The sequence below is a fragment of the Pezoporus wallicus genome, unplaced genomic scaffold (genome assembly GCF_028554395.1).
Source record: "Pezoporus wallicus isolate ANWC-B61680 ecotype Strahan unplaced genomic scaffold, APGP_CSIRO_Pwel_v1 contig_7731, whole genome shotgun sequence".
Classification (NCBI taxonomy): Eukaryota; Metazoa; Chordata; class Aves; order Psittaciformes; family Psittacidae; genus Pezoporus; species Pezoporus wallicus.
The window spans coordinates 1,616,143-1,639,346 of record NW_026635361.1 but is presented as its reverse complement, the minus strand read 5'-3'; the positions used below and the strand labels follow the sequence as shown (position 1 = coordinate 1,639,346).

The window sequence follows — 23,204 nt, the reverse complement described above, 5'->3', positions numbered from 1 at the left end:
ACCTCCAGCCCTGTTCTTGGTCTGAAAGGCACTGTGCAGCACGCAGGATTTGGGGAAGAAGGGGGGAACATCCCATCATTTCATACAGTTGGCCTCACAAACTCAGAGGGAAAAGCAGATGCCATGTGTGTGCTTTGTGGTATAAGCAGCCTGTTAAGATATATAAATATATAGTATATAATTTTAAGTTCTTTTAATTTTTGTTGTATCCCGATGGATCATTTGTACCCACCTCATCTTCCAGCTCCCAGGACCTTCGCGTTTGGGAAGTGTTGCTGAGCTACTTAGCTGGGGTTGATGGTGCCGATGGATTTTTTCCCTCTCGGGGTTGGAGTACGCATCACCTCAAGTACCAAACCAGTACTGGCTTGAGCTGCTCTGCGTGTGTGTTTGTGTGTGTGTGTGTACAAGAAGAGGGCACGGTGAGGGTCTCGGGGCATTTCACTGATGAAAACCACATCTGGGATATATATTTTTCTAAGTAGAAGAGTTTAGTGCTGGCAGATGTTTAAAACAAGGGGGGAAGAGTCTCATTTTAAAGAATAAGAAGTCGGCACGGACTTCGTAATCCACGGCAGACACAACTGCACCGTCTCTCCTCCTCAAAGGAGGCAGCTTTCCTTGCACAAACCCATGCTGCCAGTCCTGGAATTCCATTCTCCCTGGCTTGGGGAGCCTCGGGAAGGGCTTTGCTGCCCTTACACCTGGGGTTGTTTTCCCTGTTCAAGCCAACAGGTCATCTCCTCCTGGCACCGGAGCTTCCCATCATCCTTCCACAGGCACCAGAGCTGGGGAGCGGAGCGGGACGTGAGCGCCACTACTCATTGGCAGCCAATGTGTATAGCAGGCACATCCTGAACCGGAGCCTCCTATGGAGAGAGGGAAGCGCCCAGCGGGGAGCAGCCGCGATGTGCCAGCAATAAACTCCCCTCCTTCGCTGTAACAGCCAGGAAGGGCTCTCCCATTCCAGACGTTCCCTGCTCTCTGTTCCCCCTCCGTCTTTTCTGTCCCCGGGTGTGCGCTGGAGGTGATGCGGAGGTGACAATCTGAGACATCTGAGTGGGTGCTTGTCCCAGGAGCCGGTGCCGGCATGTGGCGGGGACACCCTCCCTTTGTCCATCCCACACCCCAGCCCTGCTCCCGCCTGTACTATAGCAGAGCTGTGCTTCTCCTTTTGCCCTTTTCTTTCTTCTTTTAACTTGCTTTTTGTACTCTGTACCGTGACCTCGGCCCACACCCGCGTGGTTTCTATACAACTGGTTGTAAACTTGACTGTAGTGCGGTATTTCCATTAAAACGCCAGGGCTGACCATTGCATACGGATTGCTCCTTCCTTCCTGCTCACGCACCGTGAAATCCGGGCTGTTCCTGAAGGGATAGAGCGGGACGGGAGGACCGGAGGCGGGTGCGGGATCGCGGGTTTCCCGTTCATTACCGAGCCCTGGCTCCTCCTCCCGAGGGAGGAGCTCGGATCTGCATGCGCAGAGCCGGCCCGCAGCCAGCATGGCCGCCCCTAAGCACAGGCGGACGGCGCTGGAGCGGGTCGAGAAGTTCCTCTCCGAGACCTACTTCACGGACTGCAACCTGCGGGGCAGGTGAGGGTTCGTCCCTGTGTCCCCGTCCCGCACCGCCACCATCCCTACCCTTCGGGGGTGCCGCACCCCCCGGGCTCACTGAACACAGCACACGCACAGCCCCGGCTCTGCCGTGGGCTGTCCCTGGCACCGTGCCGTGGTGTTCAGTCCGCGCTATTAAGTGCTAACAGGGTGATAGGGGGAAAGCGGGGTGATGCCTACGCGCGTGCCCCGGGACCGGCCTCGTTAATGCTGTCCCATCTCCACCCTCAGGCTGTTTGGGGATCGCTGCCCGCCCGCATCCCTCTCCTGCTTCCAGACCCCGCGGCGCATCCCGTACGATGAGGCGGTGAGGCAGGAATTCAGACCGGCTCAAGTGGGGGACTCCTTCGGGCCCACGTAAGTACGGCCTGTCCGTGGGGCTGTCGCTATGGTGTGGCCAGAGCTTGTGCCTCAGTTACTTGTGTGTGTGTGTGAGTCCTTGTGAGCTCTCAATGGCAAAGAAACGGGGTGATGATCGGCTTCCCTGTTGCGTGCTTCAGGTAGAAGGTTCGTGCCAAGCAGGCAGAGGAAACAGACCAAGATGTGTCTGTGAGGAGAGGGAAGAGCCCTGTTTATCAGTCCTCTGTGCTCATGGTCATAGCCATGGCTGTGACCCTGATGCTTCTGAGTGCGATCAGTGTCAGGGCTGGGAGAAGATGAGGTTTTTCCCCAGCAGTGGTCAAAGAAGTGATGCTCCTGCCTGTTCCTCTGGCGCCCCAGGAGGAGCTGGGGTCTGTGTGCTTCCTCCTGAGTGCCCTCAGCTTCCTCACCCCCTTGGGCTGTGCCTCCTTGCAGCCTGGGCACAAGCCTGCCCTTAGGGGTTAAGGACCATGATAAGAAGGGTCACAGGTCCGGGGATATTGATCCGCATTGCCCTGCCCCAGCCATAATTCAGTTCTTGGTGTGCTCTGGGTGTGCTGTTGTCTGGAAGGAGTGCACAGGAAGGATGGGGAAGCAGTTTTCCAGTCCCTGCCAGCTTGAACGAGCACGGCACCGCACTCAGCTTGGCTTTTAGCTTGCGCTTGCATCTCTGACCCTTGATGAGTTCAAAGTATCCCTTGGTGGAAGAGCAGCCGGTCAGGCCAGCAGCTCACGGTGAGGGGAAAGCCCTGTGTGTCTGCGTGGCACAGAGCAGGGCTGGCACGTGCAGGCACTGTGTGCTGCTTCAGCTGTGGATGTGTGACAGCCACCTCCCGACCACGCTGTGTCGAGGTTAAAGCAGTACAGGGACAGGCAGCATCACTACATTTGAATCCCGTCAGTGTGCTGTCCCCACTGAGCTTTTCCATGGAGACGCTGAGGAAGCGTGGTTTCCCTTGGGAGCAGGTCTCACAGAGGGCTGAGGTTGCTGCCTGTTCTCTTCCAGGTGGCAGACGTGCTGGTTTAAAGTGGAGCTGAGCATCCCACCGGCATGGGCAGGGCGGGAAGTGCACTTTGTCTGGGAGAGTGATGGGGAGGGCATGGTGTGGCGAGATGCCCAGCCTGTCCAGGTAAGGAGGCATGGATCGGGATGTGCCAGCTGTGCCAGGCACCCTGCTCTCGACAGGGTGGTTATCTCTCTTAGCCCTCTGCAGTGTGGCAGGAGAAGATACCTCCTCCTCTTTGTAGTACGCTCTTCAGAGGGATGCTGTGGGGAGCTTAAAATAACACATGGACCAACAGGAGAGCATCGAGAACATCTGGAGGTCCAGGCAGAGTGGTCACAAAGGAAAACAGGAGGATATGTAGTTGTAGGGTGGTTAGCCCCAAAGGGTAATCTCTGAGGCAATAGGAGAGCTGTCTTCAAATGAGGGAGAAACTGCTGTGCAGAGAAGGGGGGTGGTTGTGAAGAGTCTTATGTGTGGGGTGGGGAGAGGATGACTTCATGGTCTGCATGCTGTGCTGTCAGACCACAGAGGGGCTGTGGGCTGTTCCCAAAGGGTAAGCCTGGTGTTGGTGGGTTTGAGTCTGGTTTCTAAAGGTTGTCAGCTTCAGTCCTGCTCAGGTGTCCTTTTGCACCCGTGCCCTGCTCTGTGATGGTGTTTGCAGGGTTTGTGGTACTGCAGGGCAGCAGCAGCTTCTGTGCTGGTTGTTCTTGAGGGATGCTTTGTCCTACAGCCCATGGGATCAGGCTCCTCCATCCAGCTGGACTTTGGGGTGTCTTGTCCTGCCCATCGTGCTGTCATGGACCCTTGAGGACACGTGTTAAATGTGCCATGTTCCCCTGCAGGGTCTGACTAAGGAAGGCGAGAAGACCAGCTACATCCTGACAAGCAGCATGAAAGAGACTGAGCCCCACAGGTGGGTAGAGTGGGGAGCTTGGCATTGTTTGAAGCCGAGAGGCTGGGATCATACATCCTTGTCTGTATCCTGGTTCTCTGAGAAGCCGTTCAGGGGCTCTGCTTGTTCTTCAGGCCCCACCACGGGGAGGAGAATGGATTTCCCTATCTGCTTGCTTGTGATCTGCTGCCTGATGGTTTGCTGTTGGTCTCCACAGCCTGACGCTGTACGTGGAGCTGGCCTGCAACGGGCTCTTTGGGGCGGGCAAGGGCAGCATGATCGCCCCTCCAGACCCTGACAAGAGGTTCACCCTTAGCAAGGCTGAGCTTGTGGTCTTCAACAGAGATGTCTATGAACTGCTGGTGGATCTGGAAATACTGCTGGACATGGCCCAGGTCTGTGAGCTCCTTCGGTTCCCTTCCACAGCTTCATTTTATCTCTTCCTCTTGCCATTCTATGACCCATCTCCTCCTGCCAAGAGGCCCTGCAGGAGCAAATGTTTGCTGCTGCTGCTTCTGGTTGTCTGAAGTAGGGAAAACTGAACAGAGAGAAGCCACAGAGTGGCTTTTCCATCCGCTTACCTGTTAGAGGAGGGCCCGCTGGGATGGGTGTGTGTGTAACCCGGCTTTAGGAGGGACATGAGCAAAGATGTAAGGTTGTGTCTGTGGAGCAGGGCCACGGTGTTGCCTGGCGCCGCTGGCAGAGCCAGATGATGGGTGGAGCTGGCAGGTTCTCGGCGTCAGGCTGTTCTCATTCCAACCCCAGCTCCTCGGGGAGGAAAACCAGCGGGGTTCCCAGGCGCTGTGCGCTGCCAACCAGATGGTGAATGTGTGCAACGTGACGGACCCCTCCACCTTCCCTGCTGCCCGTGCCCTCGCTGCAGCCTTCTTCAGCCAGAGGAACGGCGAGAGCCAGCACAGCATCCACGCCATGGGGCACTGCCACATCGACTCTGGTGAGAGCAGCACCGCCTCCCTCTGCTGAGCTGGAGGCCAGGGCCTGCTGTACACAGGGAGAGCGGCCCTGGGGCTCCTGCACTGGGTACTGCGCCCCAAGGGAAGGGAAAGGGACCGCTGTGGTGCCCTATAGCTGGTCTGTCAGTGAGGCAGGGGAACATGTCTGTTTGCAGCACTGGTGGGCAGGTGATGAACACCGGGCTGCTGTTTTCTACCTGTTGGGCTTTACCCCTCCTTTTCCAGTCCCTGGAGGGGTTTCAGTCTCAACAGAGAGGCAGCAGAGGTGGGAGCTGGAAGCTCCAGGCTGTGTTGCTGTCAGGCACTTAGCATTTTGCTCCAGCATTCTTCCCAGCTGATCCCAATCCCAAGGGAGTTTGTGCTGGGTAATAACCTCAGTGGGACCATGCCTGTCCCCGCAGCCTGGCTGTGGCCGTTCGAGGAGACCATCCGTAAGTGTGCTCGGAGCTGGGTCACGGTGGTCCGTCTGATGGAGCGCAATCCGGAGCTCACCTTCGCCTGCTCCCAGGTCAGTGAGATCCCTCTGGGACCTCTCCTTCTGTTGCTTCTCCGGCAACTCCCTGGGGTAGCAGGGAGCATCCTGTGCAGTTGAAGGGAGGAGGGACATTGGTGTGGTTTGAGGTGGTGGGAGCTGAGCCTGATCTCTGTGCTCTGCAGGCCCAGCAGTTCGAGTGGGTGCGGAGCTGGTACCCAGGGCTCTACAAGCAGATTCAGGACTTTGTGGCAAAGGGGCAGTTCATTCCTGTTGGCGGCACCTGGGTGGAAATGGTGAGCAGCATGGTGAGCCTGGCTCACTGCACCCTCCCTCTGGGACCATAGAATCACACAATGGTTTGGGTTGGAAGGGACCTTAAAGCTCCTCCAGTTCCAACCCCTGCCACGGGCAGGGACCCCTTCCACTAGAGCAGCTTGCTCCAAGCCCCTGTGTCCAACCTGGCCTTGAACACTGCCAGGGATGGGGCAGCCACAGCTTCTCTGGGCACCCTGTGCCAGCGCCTCAGCACCCTCACAGGGAAGAGCTTCTGCCTTATATCCAACCTAAATCTCCCCTGTTTCAGTTTGAACCCATCACCCCTTGTCCTGTTGCTCCAGTCCCTGATGAAGAGTCCCTCTCCAGCATCCCTGTAGCCCCCTTCAGACACTGGAAGCTGCTCTGAGGTCTCCATGCAGCTTCTCTTCTCCAGGCAGAACAGCCCCAATGTTCTCAGCTCATACAGGAGGTGCTCCAGCCCCTGAACATCCTCATGGCCTCCTCTGGACTTGCTCCGGCAGCTCCATGACCTTATTCTGTTCTTATGACCAGGCCTGACACTGGAGGGGGGAACAAAGCCTCTGCTGATCCTGGCTGCTGGTGGTGGTCTCCAGGGCCAGAAAACCTCAGTGTCCAGCCTAGCAAACCCACCACCCCTCTCCCAAACTCCTCATTCCCTGAGAAAGGAGCTTTGGTCTGGCCTGGCTGAGCTCTGCTCCTCCTTTGGCCCTCAGATCCTGCCTGTGATGTGCCAGGCTGGTATGACAGCGGGTGGCCATGGGGTGCTCCCACTTCCCCAGCGCCTGCCTTGCTGCCTGGGCTCCCTGTGCTTCCCCCCCAGGATGGGAACCTGCCCAGCGGCGAGTCCATGGTGCGGCAGTTCCTCCAGGGACAGCGCTTCTTCCAGCAGCAGTTTGGCCGGGTCTGCTCCGAGGTACCTGCTCTTTTCCAGCACACCCTCCCTGCACTCCACCTCTTGCTGTGTGTGAGGGCTCATCTCCAGTCTGCCTTCCAGGTTGCTCACATTGCCCTGCCTTATGCAGCTAAAGCTGTGATGAGGAAATAGGTAACCCCCCATGTAGCATAGAATCCTAGGATGGTTTGGGTTGGAAAGGAGCTTAAGATCATCCAAATCCAGCGCCCTGCCATGGGCAGGGACACCTCACACTAGACCAGGTTGCTCCAAGTTAGCACAGCCCCAGGCCTTGGTTATGTTGCCTGGAGGTCCCTAGAACCGCTCCTTACAAAACACATCTTAGTTGCCTCTGCAAGCAGGGCTCAGAGCCTGGCTGGCCATGAGCTCAGGCTGTGGTTTGGGGCCAGCGTGACTCAGGGGTGTGCGTGTCCCTCTGCTCCCAGTTCTGGCTGCCGGACACGTTTGGGTACTCAGCCCAGCTGCCCCAGGTGATGCGGGGCTGTGGGATCAGGCGGTTCCTCACACAGAAGCTCAGCTGGAACCTGGTGAACAGCTTCCCGGTGAGTTGTGCTTCCCTTCTTCCCAGGGGATGGACCTGTGGGTGCCGGGGTCCTGGCTGCAGGCCTGGGCCTGTTGGTTCCATGGGTAGAGCCAGTCCTCTGGCTTAGCTGACACAGGCTCTTCTTCCAGAAGCCACCAGTTTATGGTGGTAGCAATGTCCTGTTAGGCGTTAGCGGAGAGGAGGGACATGGTCTGAGATCCCAGCTGGGGCCCTGGCCTGCACGTTCCTCCTGCTTCCAAATGGGAAGCTGTGATTTGCGTGCAGGTCTAACACAGCAAACCCAGCCTCTCCTCTGTCCCCTGCCCTTGCAGCATTCCCCATCCTTGTGCAACTGTCTCCTTGCACTGATCCATCAGGGCATCCTGCAGCTCTGTGGAGAGAACGTGAAGGCCCAGACTGAATCCCCCAGGAGCTCTGAAGAGCCTGTCGTCTGTGCCCTTACTTCCCTGGTGACAGAGGTGCTGGGCTCTGTTTGACAGAGCTTGTGAGGAGGTTTGGGCTTTAGTGCACGAGTTCTGCGCTGATGTGATTGGAGGGTGCCCTCCACACACACACCTTGGTGTGGGAGATGAGTCAGGGAGCCTGGAAACACTGAGCTCAGTGTGAATTCCATTTCTGCTACCAGCTTGGCCAGAGATCTTTGGGACCTGCAGGGAGCACCAGGGCTGTGCTTTAGCATTTTGGCACTGTGTGGTACAAGACACTTCCCTTTGGCTCCCCTCCAGCATCACACCTTTTTCTGGGAAGGCATCGATGGCTCCCGAGTCCTGACCCATTTCCCCCCTGGAGACTCCTATGGGATGCACGGGCGAGTGGAGGAGGTGAGTGAGGTGGCCAGACCTGCACATGAAGATCTGAGGCTCCAGGAGAGGGCATTGCCTGGGAAAGGAGTGGGAGAGCCGGCAGCGGGGCTGGGCAAAGGCTGTTTGGGTGCTTGGCAGTCAGTTGGCTGCCTCTGAGATGTGTCTGTGCCTGATTTGGGCGCTGGGGGCTAGGGATTTGGGGCAGGACTGAGCTTTGCACCCTAAAGGCTGACCTGGCTTTCTCGTGTGGCACTGGGGCTGGGTGCCAGGGCATTACAGCTCTCCCCAAACCCCTCTAGGTGCTGAGAACAGTGAAGAACAACAAGGACAAAGGACGTGTGAACGACAGTGCTTTTCTCTTTGGCTTTGGGGATGGAGGAGGGGGCCCCACACAGGAGATGCTGGACAGGATGAAGAGAATGAGTGACACAGATGGGCTGCCAAGGTGAGAGGAGAGCTCCCATCCTCTCTGCTGGCCAGCAGCGAGAGCAGCATGGGGCAGGACAGGAGGAGATTGAGGGGAGCACTGTGTGTTTGTGTTGGGGTTTCTGTCACCTTTGTGGTCAGGATGCACCGTTAGCCCATGTCACAGGCTCATCCCTGTGTGTCTCTCCTGCAGGGTTCAGATCTCCACTCCCGACCAGCTCTTTTCTGCCCTGGAGAAGGAGTCGTCGCAGCTGTACACATGGGTGGGAGAGCTCTTCCTCGAGCTGCACAACGGCACCTACACCACCCAGGCCCAGGTGAGTGCACGCGGGTGGAGGCAGTTGCCCCTGACCCCCAGGCCATGTGGCCATTCTCAGTTCTCTTCCCTTTGGAGGGACAGGCCAAGGGGAATGGCTTTAACCTGCCAGAGGGGAGACTGAGATGAGCTCTTAGGCAGAAGCTCTTCCCTGTGAGGGTGCTGAGGTGCTGGCACAGGGTGCCCAGAGAAGCTGTGGCTGCCCCATCCCTGGCAGTGTTCAAGGCCAGGTTGGACACAGGGGCTTGGAGCAAGCTGCTCTAGTGGAAGGTGTCCCTGCCCATGGCAGGGGTTGGAGCTGGGTGAGCTTAAGGTCTTTTTCAACCCAAACCATTCTGTGATTCTACTGCTCAGGCAGATCCAGGGTTCAGACAGTGCCCTTTAGGTCTCAACAGTGGCAGCCACCTCGTAGCCAGGAGTCCATAAAACAGATATATGGTCAGACTTTCTTCAAGGGGTGAGAAGGAAGCCTGGAAACAGCAGCACCCCCTTATCTTCCTTCTCTCCTTGCTTTGACACCAGATAAAGAAGGGAAATCGGGAGTGCGAGCGGATACTCCATGACGTTGAAGTGCTCAGCACCTTGGCTATGGCACAGGACGGTGGGTTCCAGTATCCTGCCAGCCAGCTGCAGCGGCTCTGGAGGTGAGGGATTGCAGGATGCAGTGCTGTGTGTGCACAGCCCCTTCCAGAAACTGGTGAGGTGTTGCCTGGTCGGGATGTCACAGGCACCTCCCCTGACTCATCACCCATTGGAAGGCAGCTCCAAAGCCTCTCCTGGCTGGAAGCTTCATTTCTGACCTCATTCCTCACCAGTTTTAACTTGTCTGAACTTTTGTAACAATCCATCTGGTAGCCCTGAGGGATAAAAACCGGCTCTTACTCCCCAGGGTTGTGGTTTACCAAGATGAGAGTTGACAGGGTTTAAAGGATTTAAAGAATGTTATGGAAAAGAATCCTTTTCTCTCACGTGTTTGCTACTGGGGGGGATAAGGAACATTTGTTTTGTCCATCTTACAAACAGGGCTTGGTAAGCCCTGTGCTCTCCCCTGCTTCATCACCTGGTTTCTGTTCTCTGCTTTAGGTTATTGCTGCTCAACCAATTCCATGATGTTCTGCCAGGCAGCTGTATCCAGCTTGTGGTTGAGGATGCTCTGCAGTACTACGCAGGTGAGCCACGAGGGCACAGGGAGGTTGCAGTCCTGGGCTGCTCAGTGCTACAGGCTGTGTCTGGAGCAGTGCTGACTCAACAGGGAATTAACGGGGGGCCATGGCATTAAAAACCATCCCAACTTATGGACTTCTCTGCTTGCTGCTGGCCAGGATAGAGCCCAGCAGAGATTTGCTCCTGGCTGCTCACAGGCACTTGCAGTGGCTTCACTTTTATTACAGCACCACAAAGAGCTGGCATAGCTCTTTGGTATTATCTTGTAATAACAAAGTTTGGAGTGATCTGAGGCTTTAATTACTTACTAATAGATAGCAATAACGAATGATCAGTAGGAATTGTAGCTGAAGCGTGTGTACATTGCATGGGAGGGCCGGGAGTTCCCTGGGATGTGAGGAACGGCCTGGCTGGATCCAACTGGGGCCTCTTTGTTGCTCAGAGATCCTCAGGGCTGGCGCTGGGCTGCAGCAGGAAGCTGTGCAGTCCCTGTGCAGGGAACTGCTGGAGCCTGAAGCAGGGGATGCCGGGAGCACCCTCGTGCTGAACACTCTGCCCTGGGAACGGACCGAGGTGATCTCCAAGGCTGGGCCAGCCGGAACAGAGACATTGGGTATGTCCAACCCAGGGTAAGTCGTGTATGAGAACTACCTGAAGGAGCAGAGACACCTAACAGTGGAACTGCCTGCCCTGGGGAGGGTTTACTGACCTGTCAGATTGCTCCTTGGGGCTTCAAGTTGTTCCTGACCTATGGATGAGGAAGAGGAGGGTACACAAGGAGGTGGTAGGTCTGCTGTGAGAGCAGCGGGGCAGTACAGTTGGACTGGGGCAGATGTTGGAACAGAACCTCTTTGCTTTCCAGCTCTGGTGACAGTCCCCAGCATGGGCTATGCTGTAGTGAGGGAGCCGTTGCTGCCCCCTCAGCCTGTGGTAGTGAGGAAACTGGTAAGCACAGCCTCAGATCCGGGTACCCTGCATCAGGGGTGGACTAGGGAGAAATCCAGGGAATGCAGCCAGCGCGCACCCTGGATTTGCAACTGGAGCTCCCAGTTCCTGCAGGTGTGAGTCTGGGAAATCAGTTTCTGTCCTTTCCCCCAAGGAGGACGGGTCCATTGCCATGGAGAATGGGGTGATTGCAGCCTGCCTGGACGTGATGGGGCGCCTGATCTCCCTTCAGCTGCTGGACTGCCAGAGGTACATCTGTCACCCAGTTACTGGAACTGGGCTTCTCAAACCTCTCTCAGGTTGTGTTCTCACTGTGCACCCTCTCCACTGCCAGTTCTTCTTACACTGCTCTGCTCTGCTTTGTTCCAGAGAGTCAGTCCCAGATGGCTGCCGTGCCAACCAGTTTGCCCTCTTTGATGATGTCCCCCTGTACTGGGATGCCTGGGATGTGATGGATTATCACTTGGAAACCAGGTAGGGGAGCAGCGCATGCAGCATGTGGGGTTTGACTTTGCTCTGAGGTTCATGTCTCCCTGTCAGTCCTAGCTGCAACTAAAGCTGTAACAGAGCATTCACTCTGCAGAAGTGAGTGCCTGCTGCATGGGGGGTTGGATTGGGATTTGGGAGCCTGGATCTACCACCTCTGCCTTTAACCCTTCCTCTAGGAAGCCGGTGACAACGCTGCTGAAGCCTCTGGAGGTCACCCTGGCTGGGGGCCTGCGGGGAAGTGTCAGCTTCTCTCTGCAGATAGGGAAAAGCAGCACCTTGACCCAGGAGATCATCTTGGATGCCACGTGTCCCTACCTCCGCTTCCTGACCCAGGTTTGGCCAGTGGCTGCAGTGGGATACAAACATCGCACTGTGCAGGCAGGGCCTTGCATCTCAGTCACGCTCCCCCTCCTGTTATCTCCCTGCAGCCCCCTCCTGCTTTAGGGGAAGGCACCCTGAGGGTGGGGGTACCCCTGGGAAGAAGCCACCAGTTCATCTGTGTTCAGAGTCCAGTGGGGTTCTAGTGCACCTGGTGTACCGTGGGTGCTGCACACCGGGGAAGGACAGGAGCATCCTCTGCCCGTCAGCCCCTGTGGTGATGCCCTTCTGCTGTGCGCGCAGGTTGAATGGAAGGAGGCTCACAAGTTCCTGAAGGTGGAGTTTCCTGTGCAGGTCCGCAGCCCAAATGCCACCTACGAGATCCAGTTTGGGCACCTCCAGCGGCCGACGCACTGGAACACATCCTGGGACTGGGCTCGATTTGAGGTGGGAGGAAAGGGGGGCTCTGGCCCCAGGGCTGCTCTTGCTCCCAGGCGGTAGCTCGGTGGGGAACGTGCCCCTTGGTACCTCCTGCAGGTGTGGGCTCACAAGTGGCTGGATCTCTCCGAGCATGGCTTTGGGGTGGCTCTGCTGAACGACTGCAAGTACGGGGCATCGGCCCACGGCAACATCCTCAGCCTCTCGCTGTGAGTCGGGGCAGAGCTGCAGCAGCCCCTTTGCCTTCTGAGGTGTCTCTGGAGGTCCCGGCAATGCCTGGTCCTAAATGATCACAGTCTGTAAGGGAATAGTCTGGTATTATCAAAGTGGCAGCTGCCATCTGAGAGCTTTTGGCTGACTTAGTTACACAAAGATGCTGTAATTCCTGTGAGTTATGCTCATAAATAATTCAGGAGGGATCAGATCCACATCTGCACCAAGTAATTTTTCTGTTGCTGACATACCCCAGGAGGGGAGGCTCAAGGTGAGGCAGGAACAGCAACGTTACAGTGCATACAAAGCAAAGACAAACTCTGCACATTTCAGTTTGGCTCCATCCACCACAGGTTTCACTAAAAACCACCCTTCAAATCCTTTAGTTCTGGGGCTGCCCAGGGTCTGTTTGCTGGTGCCAGGAACAGCATGTTGGCTTCCACCTCATGGCCCAGCCTCGGGGTAGCAGGGAGGGCAATTGTTTTGCTGCAGTGCTCCCCTTGCTCTGCCCCGTGTGTCACAGCCACCAGTGTCCCCTTCTTGTCTTAGGCTGAGAGCACCCAAGTCCCCCGATGCCACAGCAGACATGGGCCACCACCAGTTCACCTACGCCGTGATGCCTCACCTGGGTGAGTGACGGGATGCGCAGTGTGGAGGGTGCTCCTGTGAGCCTCAGCCTGAGCACAGCTCTGCCTGCGCGTGTCTAGAGGCTGGAGAGAGGTTCTTGTGTTGCAGGTTCCTTCCAGGACGCTGGTGTGATCCAGCACGCCTACAGCTTGAACTTCCCCCTGCACACGGTGCCAGCCCGCTCTGCCCCATGCCCGCCCTATAGTGCCTTTTCTGTCAGCTCCCCTGCGGTGGTGCTGGAGACCGTCAAGCAGGCAGGTCCCTGGGGCAGGCATGGGGAGGGCAGAGGGGTTAAGCTGTTGGTGAGGAGCGTGGCTTGCTCATCCCTGGCTGGCAGCACCAGCTGATGGGGAGCAGCGTTTGCATGTCCTGCGAGGGCACGTGGCTGAGCTCCCGGCTGTCCCCCAAGGCTGAGGACAGGCCCGGGGCCGTGGTGGTCCGGCTGTACGAGGCACATGGCAGCACAGTCGTCACCTGGCTGCAGACCTCGCTGCCCGTTGAGGAGGCGATGCTGTAAGTCCACATTGCAGGGCTGGGGTGGGGATGGGGAGCGGTGGCTTCACCCTCACCCGCTGCTCTCTCCCCAGCTGTGACCTCCTGGAGCAGCCGGTGGCAGCAGAACGCCTGCAGCTGGAGCAGCGGGGCCTCAGGCTCTCCTTCACCCCCTTCCGTGTGCTCTCCCTCCTCTTGGTCTTGAGGCAGTGAATGACAGCATCCATCACCCTTGTGGCAACCTGGACCAGCACCATGAGCTCAGATCCCAGCCTGAGGCTCCCCCAGTCCCAAGGAGGTGGCAGCAGCAGATTCTCACCCTCGCTGCCCACACCCAGCCTCAAGAACAGCTCTGGTCTTCAGCCCAGGACACTTGTCCCGTGCCAGCTCCTCGCCAGCTGCGGTGTGGGTAAGATGGTGGGACAGGCTGGCTGGCCCTGCACTGGCACTGCTAGGACCCCGCTGGGGCTGGGGAGAAGCAGCTTTCCACTGTCTCAGCCTTCCTCTTGTCCAGAACCTTGTAGCAAGCACGAAGACACATTCGAGTCGTTCCCCTCTCCCTTCACCTGCCCCTTGCCCTGCCCTTGCAGAAGGGGAGCACAAATGAATTACATGAAAGCAAGCTCCAGCCTGTTTTAACTTACTTCCAAGTAATTGCTCTGATCTGCCTCCTCTCTGCTGTAGCTGCCGCTCTCTTAGTGCCCTCCTCAGCAGCATCTCACTCCTGGGACCAGGGAGGCAGAGCTTACCTTTATTGCTGGAGGGATGAGGTGGAGGGGAAGCCTGCTGCAGCCCATGTGGGTAAGAGGCTGGACCCAGGGGGGCTATCCTTAAGCACAAAAAGGCAGGCACAGGGATTTCTATACAAAATACTTTATTAGTCAGCTAAAAACAGTGATCAAGGGAGGTGAGGAAGGAAGAGGCAATCCACTCTTAGGCAAAGGGAAGGACCAGAGGCCAGCATGACTGGTCCATGGCCCTTAACCCCCTCAAATACCTGAGGGCAGCAGGAGGACGCTGAATAAATCAGCACCAAGCTCAGCTCCTCCGTCCTGCCACGCAGCAGTAGCAAGCAGGGGTGAACACAGGAACAGAGCAGCCCCAGCACTGAGCTCCTCCTGTGAGCTCCTCCCTGAGCTGCTCCTGTGGCTGCTAAAAGGCCGCTGAGGGAGGCGGCAGCACTCACACTGCAGGGGCTGTGCCTGGAAGGGGAGAGCGAAAGGAGAAGTCAGAGGGTGAGGGGTGCCCCGAAGCCGCGCTGGTGCTGCAGGGAACCAGCCTCACCTCTGCCCCTGCGCGCTGGGGTCCGGCGCCTTCTTTCAGCCTTGACCTGCGCTTCGGGCTCGGGCAGGGCCGCAGCAGTGGCCACGCTCCTCCTCCTGCGAGCGCGTCCCTTCCTCGGCCCATCACCGGCCTCCTCTTCCTCCTCCTTGGCTGGCACCGGGGGTTTTGCTGCAGCCCTGGGCCGCCGCCTCGAGGGCACCTGCATGGACCCCAGAGCCAGAGTTTAGCAACAGAACTGGGCCTGGACAGAAGGATGCTGAGGAACGGCAGGGAGGAAGGAGCTCCACTGGCAGACCAAGAGGAGCTGGAGCAGGGCACAGGGAACAGGACAGCACAAGCTTCTTACCTTGGGGGTCACAGCCTCGGGGTTTGACTCCACCTGAGCGCGCTTCTTGCGGGGCGCCTGCCCTGTGTGAAAAGATGGGACCAGGTTAGGAGTGTGAGGAGAGGGGGCAGTGCCTGCACCTTGAGGGACCGGCCTGGCAGGCAGTGATGGGGACGAAGGTGCAGGCATGGAAAACTATCCTGGAGCAGCTCTGCACTGGAGCCAGGCTGAGAGAGCTGGGCTGGGTCAGCCTGGACAAGAGAAGGCTCCTGAAGGGGAGACCTGAGAGTAGCTCCAGTGCCTAAAGGGGATACAAGAAACCTGGAGAGGGGCTTGGGACAAGGGCCTGTAGGGACAGGCCAAGGGGAATGGCTTTAACCTGCCAGAGGGGAGACTGAGATGAGCTCTTAGGCAGAAGCTCTTCCCTGGGAGGGTGCTGAGGCACTGGCACAGGGTGCCCAGAGAAGCTGTGGCTGCCCCATCCCTGGCAGTGTTCAAGGCCAGGTTGGACACAGGGGCTTGGAGCAAGCTGCTCTAGTGGAAGGTGTCCCTGCCCATGGCAGGGGTTGGAACTGGGTGAGCTTTAAGTCCAGTTCCAACCCAAACCAGTGTGGGATTCTATATCCTGCAGGTGCAATGCTGTGCCCAGGCAGGTTGGTGTGCTGGTAGGTAGGAAACCTTGATCCCAGTGCCAACAGCCATCATAAGCCTGTCAGCGCCCCAGAGAGAGGGCATTTGCATCTGCCTTTGCCTTCCCGGCTTCCAGCCCTCCTGGGGCAAGAGCAGGTCCCATGGAGAGGAGAGAGGCCACTCACCTTTGGGAGCCATGGGGCCAGGCTCTCCCTGCAAGGAAGGTGACAGAGCATTGTCCAGGGTGCACCATTCTGCAGGGTGCAGAATCTGTGCCCCTTCTCCATCCCACGGCCACGGCAGTGATGTGGAAACAGCCACGTTTCCCTGGGAGCCAGGGAAGCTGGACCTGCCCTGTGCCCTGGGAGCTCTCTCATCAGCTTCTTCTGTGAGTCCCCACCTCAGTGGCTTACCCAGACATAGGAGGGAGGGAATGGTGCTGCCAAACCAACAGAGCCCCCATCCCTGCCATCCCATCTGCTCCAGCCTGCCCACCATCCCTCAGATCCTTGGCACCTCCATACACAGCTGCCTGGCCACAAGGGAGACCCCAGTGACTCCGTGTAATGCAGGGGGGGGTGTCAGGAAGCTGGTGTCCCCTTGAAGCTGTGGTCAGGGACACCCAGCCCCAGGCTCCTACCTGGAACCAGATGGTTCTGCCGTTGCGGTCGCGCAGGGAGCTCATGCCAGGCACCAGGTAACACTGCAGCCAGCCCTTGAACGCGGCGTAGTTCTCCGAGTGATCCGGGTCAGAGAGGTGTTTCTCTGGGAGGGGAGAGGGGGAAAGGACAGAGGTAGAGAAGGAAGCAGTGACCAAGCCTCCTGCTTGGGAATGGCAGGCCCGGGGCTCCTGTCCCGGTGCCTCACCCGTCGCGATGACCTCCATGGGCACGGTGTGACACAGCTCCAGCAGATCCGGGTTCTCCCGCATCAGCTTCAGCTTCTTGCTCAGTGTCAGGGAGGGTTTCTGCAGGGGGACAGAATGGGAGCGGAGTCACTGCCAGCAGCCAGATTCCCATCTCCTCTTGCCCTCACTCCCCACTTGCTCCATCACAGGCTTCAAACTGCATATTAGGACGCTCCCCATGGCTACAAAGCCCAGGGAAGGTGCAATCACACAGGAACACCAGCACTTTGTACAAACAGCACTCAGGTCTTGTTTGTTGTTCTCTGCCTCAGTAAACCAGCCACTTCCCCCACCACAGAGGCCACGAGATCAGCCATGGGTCCACTGCAGCCTTCCCCAGAGGTTTGAAGCTTGTAAAGTGTTTGTTTTCCCCTTCTCTTCCTCTTCACCCACCCCAAATACACCCAGAGGCTTCCTGACAGTGGCACCAGCACAGCTCAAGGGTATGTGCTGCTGTCACAGCTCATCAGCCCGACCACGCGTGAGCATGAGCCGGACACGTGAGGTCATGGAGCTGCTCTGCTGCGCTGGAGGGGCAGATGTGCCCAGACAGGGGCTGTTCACAGCTAAGGAATAGCCTGAGGAGAAGGATCCCGTGCAGCAAGGGTTGGAGTTGTGAAGGGAAAATGCCCATTGTTGGCATGGGAGAGACTCGGAGCAGCAAATCACCTCCCAACAGCCGTGTGAGCTGGGGGTGCATGAGCTCTGCAGGGGCCAAGGGATGATGTTCTGCCCTACTGGAGCAAGGAACCAAACATGAACTGAAACTGGCCCCTGTGCTGGAACAAGCCCGAAACAGCCAACCTGAACCACAGCTTCATACCCAGCTAAGCCCAAAGGCAGGGCAGGGCAGGGCTGAGCCCAGGCTGGGGGCTGGCAGCAAACTGAGCCACCTCCACTGCTGCTGAGCCCAGACCCTAATGGGGAACGTTCCTCAGGTCAGTGCAGCTCCCCCACAGAAGGCAAGAGGCTCCTGGAGCTGTCGAGATGTCCCAAAGGGCCGCAGGCAAAGAAATCCCAGCCTCTGGCTGAAAAACCTGCCCCTTTCTGAGGGTGTTCCTCACCTTCCTCCTCCTCTCCTGCTCCTGCTCCTTCAGGGCCTCCAGCACGGTCCGAGCCTTTTCAAAGGGAGGGATCTTCAACCTGAGAGAGTCAAAGAATTCCAGAACAGTTTGGGTTGAAGGGACCTTAAAGCTTCGACCCCCTGCCATGGGTAGGGACCCCTTCCACTAGAGCAGCTTGCTCCAAGCCCCTGTGTCCAACCTGCCCTTGAACACTGCCAGGGATGGGGCAGCCACAGCTTCTCTGGGCACCCTGTGCCAGCGCCTCAGCACCCTCCCAGGGAAGAGCTTCTGCCTAAGAGCTCATCTCAGTCTCCCCTCTGGCAGGTTCAAGCCATTCCCCTTGGCCTGTCCCTACAGGCCCTTGTCCAAAGCCCCTCTCCAGAGGACCTCAGCCCTCAGTTCTGGCACTTGCCCCTGTCTACCAGGTGAGAAGCCACCATTAAAACTCTGCCAAACTCCTGCTGCCCAAGCCTCTCCCCCCCCCCCCCCTTACCTGTACAGGATCTCAGCACGGAGATAATTCCCAATTCCATTGAAAAACTTCTGGTTTAAGAGGGCCTCACAGATGGGCTTGTCAAAAGCTTTGTCCTCCAGGTTCTTCAGCACGTTCTCTCTGCGGGGGAGTGCATCAGGACGCTCACCTCAGCTGAAGCCGAGCTGGGGGCTCTCCCCGTGCCTAGTGGATGCTCACCTGAAGGCCTGGTACTCGGAGAGGACGCAGGGCCCGCGGCCCTCCTGCCAGGCGTCCCCCAGGCGCCACGACCCGAAGCGACGGACATCGATGAAGCAGAGGACGCGCGGGGGGCTGTCGCGGGTGCGGAACCGGAGGTGCGCATGGCGCGGGAGCTCGGCGGCGGGGCACAGCCGGAACGAGCCCGACATGCCGAAGCGGAAAACCAGCTCCTGGGGGGCACCGGCGGAGCCCAGCGGGGTCAGCGTCAGGCGCAGCTCCTTGCCCCGGGCAGTGGCAGAGATGCGGTAAGCTTCGCTGCTGAACGGCACCTCCGGGCCCCTGCCCACCGCAGAGCGCTCCACGCCGCCCGAGAACACCAGGGCGCCGCACGCCTCGTTGATGTAACGCCCGGCCAGGTGCAGCTCCGGGCACTCGGGCATGGCCGCAGGACCGGAGGGACCGGACCCGGCGGGACACGGGCACCGGACGCACCGGCGGAACGCACCGCCCCGGGGGACACGCCCAGACCCAGCCTCCCCCCCGACCCCAGAGACCAAAGACCCTCCCCAAGACCCAGTACATCCCCCCGAGACCATGGCCACACTCACATCTCAGGCTGGCAGCCCTCAGGCTGTCCTGGAGGGAGCTCTGCTTCTCCTCGTAGGACCGGCACAGCCCGCTGGCGTGTTCTGCCAGGGCACAATGAAACTGTCTGACGGCACCGACCCCACCACGGTGACACCCCCAGGGTCACCCCTACCTTTGGGCAGTCCCAGCTGCTGCAGCTCACTGGAGAGGGACTCACTGTCCACACCGTGCTTGGCAGCACTGGAGAGGATGAAGCCAAGGACAGCAATGGTGGCCTTCACATCCCCCGACTCTGCATGGGGAAGGGGTCAGCTCTGCAGCCCCAGCCACATCACTGCCCATCCCCAGGGACGGAGCTGCAGTAGGGTCCAGGGCAGCAGCACTCACCTAACTTGGCATCTGAGGTCAGCTTCAGGATCTTCTCATACTGTGGGAGAGCAGCATGTGAGGCCATCATAGTGAGCACCAGGTACTGCACAGCTCCACAGCCAACACCAGCAATCATACAATCACAGAGTGGTGTGGTTGGAAAGGACCTTAAAGCTCATCCAGTTCCAACGCCCTGCCACGGGCAGAGGCACCTTCCACTAGAATTGGTGGGTACCTCAGGAATACGACTCCATATGCTAGTGGAATCCTCACCTTAGTATTACTACTCACTACCCAAGTCACTACTGGTAGTACTGGCCGGCAGCACCCGCCGCGGAGATGCCGTTTGGAGCAAGCAGCCCAGCGGCGTCTCCCCGTCACTCACCTCCATGCTCCCGCCCAGCAGGTCCCGCAGCACTTGGGCACAGATCAGCTTCAGCTTCACCGAGGACTGCGGGAGGAGGAAGAGAAGGACAAGGGGGGTGAGCACCGGGCTCGGCGGGGCGGGTGCGGGCAGAGGTCGGGGGGAGCGGACACTTAACGATTTTGGCCAGGGTGCTGATCTCGGCCAGGACCCAGTCCGGGCAGTCCAGGTCCCCGCAGAACCGGAACCGCTACGGAAGGAAAGTGCAGTCAAAACCCGCCGCTGCCTCACCGCGCCCCACATCTCCCCCCGGCCCCCAGCCCCACCATATCGCCGGTGCCACCGCGGATCCCGCCTCCGCGACCCGGAATCGCTCCCGCGGAGGAGGAAAGCAACGCGCTCGGCCAGCCCCGCCCCGAGTGCTGCGGGGAGGAGCCGGTAGCGGCCGCCCCAAGCCCGGCTGAGGGGCGTTAAGGAGCTTGGCGGGGGTGGCCCTGTAGACCCACAGCATCGGTACAGCCCCTTCCACGCTGGGTACTGTGGGTTAAAGGGGTGAGGAAATGCTTCCCTCGTGGGGCTGGGGTGAGGGAACTGGGGGCTGCCCGTCACCCCAGCAGGCTCAGCACCCACGGCTGGGGCCTGTCAGTAATGGCAAGGAGAAGCCGTTGGGGTTTTGCCACCCAAAAGCGTGCTTTCCCCAGGCTCTGGTGGCAGGAAGCAGCTCTACAGACAGACACTCGCTGCTAGGAGCAGCTTCAGGAACTCTTCTCTAGCTACAGGTCAGCCAGTGCTGCGGGTCTCCACAGCAGGCACGGGCAGAGCTGGCCGCAAGCTGCTCTGGGGGTGCTGGGCCCATGGGAGGGATGCTTCTCTATTCCAGCTCCAGCCAAGATCCCAGCCCCAGGAGATCCCCGCCCTGACAGACCGCAGCTCCTTCCCACAACCTTTATTTGCCAGCTGCAACGCTTCCATTCCAGCCCGGCTCTGTCACGTCCGGCAGCGCTGGGCTTTGTGCGAGGCGGGAAACCAGCTGCGCCTCAGCTGGGGCTGCCGCGCATGGGCCCGCCCCTTACTGAGCCCTGTAGCGGCTCAGTTCCGAGCACCACCCCTAGCACCGCCCTCAAGCCCCGCTCAGGGCTGAAACCACCCCCCGGTGCCACCGCCCCGCAGGCAGCGTCCGGCCTATAGGGAACGCCGGAGCACGGGTACGCCTGAGCACACAGATCGCTGGGTAGGGCGGGCAGAGGCTATAAAAGGCGAGCGCTGAGCGCCGCTGGCGCAAAGGTGGAGCGGCGGTCAGGAGGGGCGGAGGCGGAGGCGGAGGCGGAGGCGGAGGCGGAGGCGGAGGCGGAGGCGGAGGCGGAGGCGGAGGCGGAGGCGGAGGCGGAGGCGGAGGCGGAGGCGGAGGCGGAGGCGGAGGCGGAGGCGGAGGCGGAGGCGGAGGCCGCGGCCGCGTCGGTGAGCAGGGAGAGGCGCCGGGCGTGGGGCGGAGGGACACCTGCCTCTGCCCGCTGTGTGTGTAGCCGAGCCGCTGCTCAGTGCCGCGGGTGGTGTGCGAGGTGATGGCGGTTCGGGGGGATCGCGGCCTGGGAGGGGGGAGGTTGGTGGTCTGGGTCGGGCAGGGTCAATAATAAAGCTGTTGCTGTTGAGCTGTGGTGTGTACGCGGTGTGTACGAAGAAGCTTGAGTGCTGAGGTGGGACGAGGCCACTCCCCGGCGGGGGCTGCTGTCCCCGATCCCCGACGCTCCCCGTGGGGCCGGGGGCTGTCGGCGGTGTCCACCCCGTGCGGGGCTGGCGCTGCTTAGGGACGGTGTCAGCCCCCGAGAGAGGCCTGAAAGCGAAGCTCGGAGCTGGGCCGCGGCGCCGGGGGCCGGCCGGGGTGAGGGGCGGGTCCGGGTGGGGCAGCCCTGGCTGAGGCGTAGCGTCCGGCCGCTGGTTTCCCGCCTCGTTCGAAGCCCAGCACTGCTGGGAGCCGGGGTATCCACGGGGCGGGAGCTGAGTTCACGGCTGGGGATGAATTGGATGCGGTAGAGCTGGAACTGGCCTGAGGCAGAGCTGGTGTTCAATCACTGAGTATGGTGTAGGGAATAAAGTTTGTAGGAATGACCTGAAATCACTGAGGCGTGGGATATCCTGAAGCAGGCCTGAAGTACAGATTCTGAACCAAATGTGATAAGTCACAAAGCCTGAAATGAGAGTGCTGGAGAACAAGGCTTGTGGGAATGAGGTGAAAGCACTGAGGGTGGATCTTGGGTGGAGCTGGGATAAGAGAGGGCTGGTTTGGAATGAATTTCCTAGAGCTGGAAAGTACGGCTTGTGGGAATGATCTGAAACACTGAGTGTGGGGCTGGATCTGGATAAATCCCATAGGATTGAGCTGAACTAGAGACACAGGGTTGGAGCTGGGATCTCCTGGAGCTGGGCTGCTATAGAGACCCTAGAGCCAGAGCTGAGCCTCCACAGAGCCAGGGCTGGAATGAAAGCAGTGGGGCTGGAGAATAAAGCTTGTGGGAACGAGGTGAAATCACTGAGGGCTTGGATCTTGGCTGGGGCTGCAACTTGGTGGGGGCTGGAGATGGAATCTCAGCTGGAGGTGAGATAAGGCAGAGCTGGACTGGAATGAATCTTCTGGAGCTGGAAAATAAAGCTTGTGGGAATGAGCTGAAATCGCTGAGTGTGGGGCTGGATCTGGATAAATCCCATAGGACTGAGCTGAACTAGAGACAGGGTTGGAACTGGGATCTCCTGGAGCTGGGCTGCTATAGAGACTCTGGAGCCAGAGCTGAGCCTCCACAGAGCTGGAATGAAAGCACTGGGGCTGGAGAATAAAGCTTGTGGGAACGAGGTGAAATCACTGAGGGCTGGGATCTTGGCTGGGCTTGGAAGAGATGGCCAGGTCTGGAAAGAAAGCACTAAGGCTGGAGAATAAAGCTGGTGGGAATGAGGTAAAATCACTGAGGGCTGGGATGTTGGCTGGGGCTGGGAACTTGGTGGGGGCTGGAGATGGAATCTCAGCTGGAGGTGCTATAAGGCAGAGCAGGACTGGAATGAATCTCCTGGAGCTGAAAAATAAAGCTTGTGGGAATGAGCTGAAATCACTGAGAGCTGTGTTTTTTTCTGGGGCTGGGACCATGGCTAGGGCTAGAGATGGGATCTCAGCTGGAGCAAGGATAAGGCAGCTGGTTTGGAATGAGTCTCCTGGAGCTGGAGAATAAAGCTTGTGGGAATAAGCTGAAATCACTGAGTGGGGCTGGATCTGGATAAATCCCATAGGACTGAACTGGAGACACAGGGTTGGAGCTGGGATCTCCTGGAGCTGGGATCTCCTGGAGCTGGGCTGCTATAGAGACTCTGGAGCCAGAGCTGAGCCTCCACAGAGCTGGAATGAAAGCACTGGGGCTGGAGAATAAAGCTTGTGGGATTGAGGTGAAATCACTGAGGGCTGGGATCTTGGCTGGGACTGGGATCTTGGCTGGGCTTGGAAGAGATGGCCAAGTCTGAAAAGAAAGTACTGGGGCTGGAAAATAAAGCTGGTGGGAATGATGTAAATCACTGAGGGCTGGGATCTTGGATGGGGCTGTGAACTTGGTGGGGGCTGGAGATGGAATCTAAGCTGGAGGTGGGATAAGGTGGAGATGGACTGGAATGAGAGTGCTGGAGCTGGAAAATAAAGCTTGTGGGAATGATCTGA

The 23,204-nt window shown here is 58.8% G+C and overlaps 3 protein-coding genes across 4 annotated transcripts; 1 reads left to right on the top strand and 2 right to left on the bottom strand.

Annotated features, from left to right (window-relative positions):
* Positions 1-1,494: 1,494 nt before the first annotated feature.
* On the top strand, positions 1,495-13,612 carry MAN2C1 (mannosidase alpha class 2C member 1). Its single transcript, XM_057421565.1, has 26 exons — positions 1,495-1,595; positions 1,848-1,973; positions 2,983-3,106; positions 3,826-3,896; positions 4,093-4,270; positions 4,641-4,830; positions 5,251-5,357; positions 5,507-5,617; positions 6,442-6,534; positions 6,960-7,076; positions 7,804-7,899; positions 8,181-8,326; positions 8,501-8,624; positions 9,146-9,267; positions 9,707-9,792; positions 10,230-10,400; positions 10,650-10,732; positions 10,887-10,981; positions 11,102-11,206; positions 11,398-11,554; positions 11,843-11,986; positions 12,077-12,186; positions 12,740-12,819; positions 12,926-13,071; positions 13,227-13,330; positions 13,405-13,612. Exons 1-26 carry the CDS (start codon positions 1,504-1,506, stop codon positions 13,520-13,522), a joined length of 3,096 nt encoding a protein of 1,031 aa, XP_057277548.1. The 5' UTR covers positions 1,495-1,503; the 3' UTR covers positions 13,523-13,612.
* An 875-nt stretch (positions 13,613-14,487) lies between these two features.
* Positions 14,488-18,648, bottom strand: NEIL1 (nei like DNA glycosylase 1). Of its 2 annotated transcripts, XM_057421582.1 has the most exons (8): positions 18,211-18,648; positions 18,013-18,132; positions 17,520-17,598; positions 16,416-16,515; positions 16,189-16,313; positions 15,734-15,761; positions 14,919-15,001; positions 14,488-14,792 (listed from the first exon to the last, which is right to left on the bottom strand). In XM_057421582.1, the coding sequence occupies exons 1-8, from the start codon at positions 18,630-18,632 to the stop codon at positions 14,538-14,540; spliced, it is 1,212 nt and encodes a 403-aa protein (XP_057277565.1). In that variant the 5' UTR covers positions 18,633-18,648; the 3' UTR covers positions 14,488-14,537. The 2 variants fall into 2 exon arrangements, with proteins under 2 accessions (XP_057277565.1, XP_057277558.1); XM_057421575.1 differs by lacking the exons at positions 14,488-14,792; positions 15,734-15,761 and having other exon boundaries at positions 14,912-15,001.
* A 120-nt stretch (positions 18,649-18,768) lies between these two features.
* COMMD4 (COMM domain containing 4) lies at positions 18,769-19,913 on the bottom strand (the record flags this gene model as incomplete). The annotated part of the gene is made up of 6 exons (XM_057420509.1): positions 19,840-19,913; positions 19,692-19,763; positions 19,535-19,600; positions 19,168-19,207; positions 18,953-19,072; positions 18,769-18,881 (listed from the first exon to the last, which is right to left on the bottom strand). Coding segments are annotated over exons 1-6 (414 nt in total), but the record flags the coding sequence as incomplete, so codon positions are not given.
* Between the last annotated feature and the right edge of the window lie 3,291 nt (positions 19,914-23,204).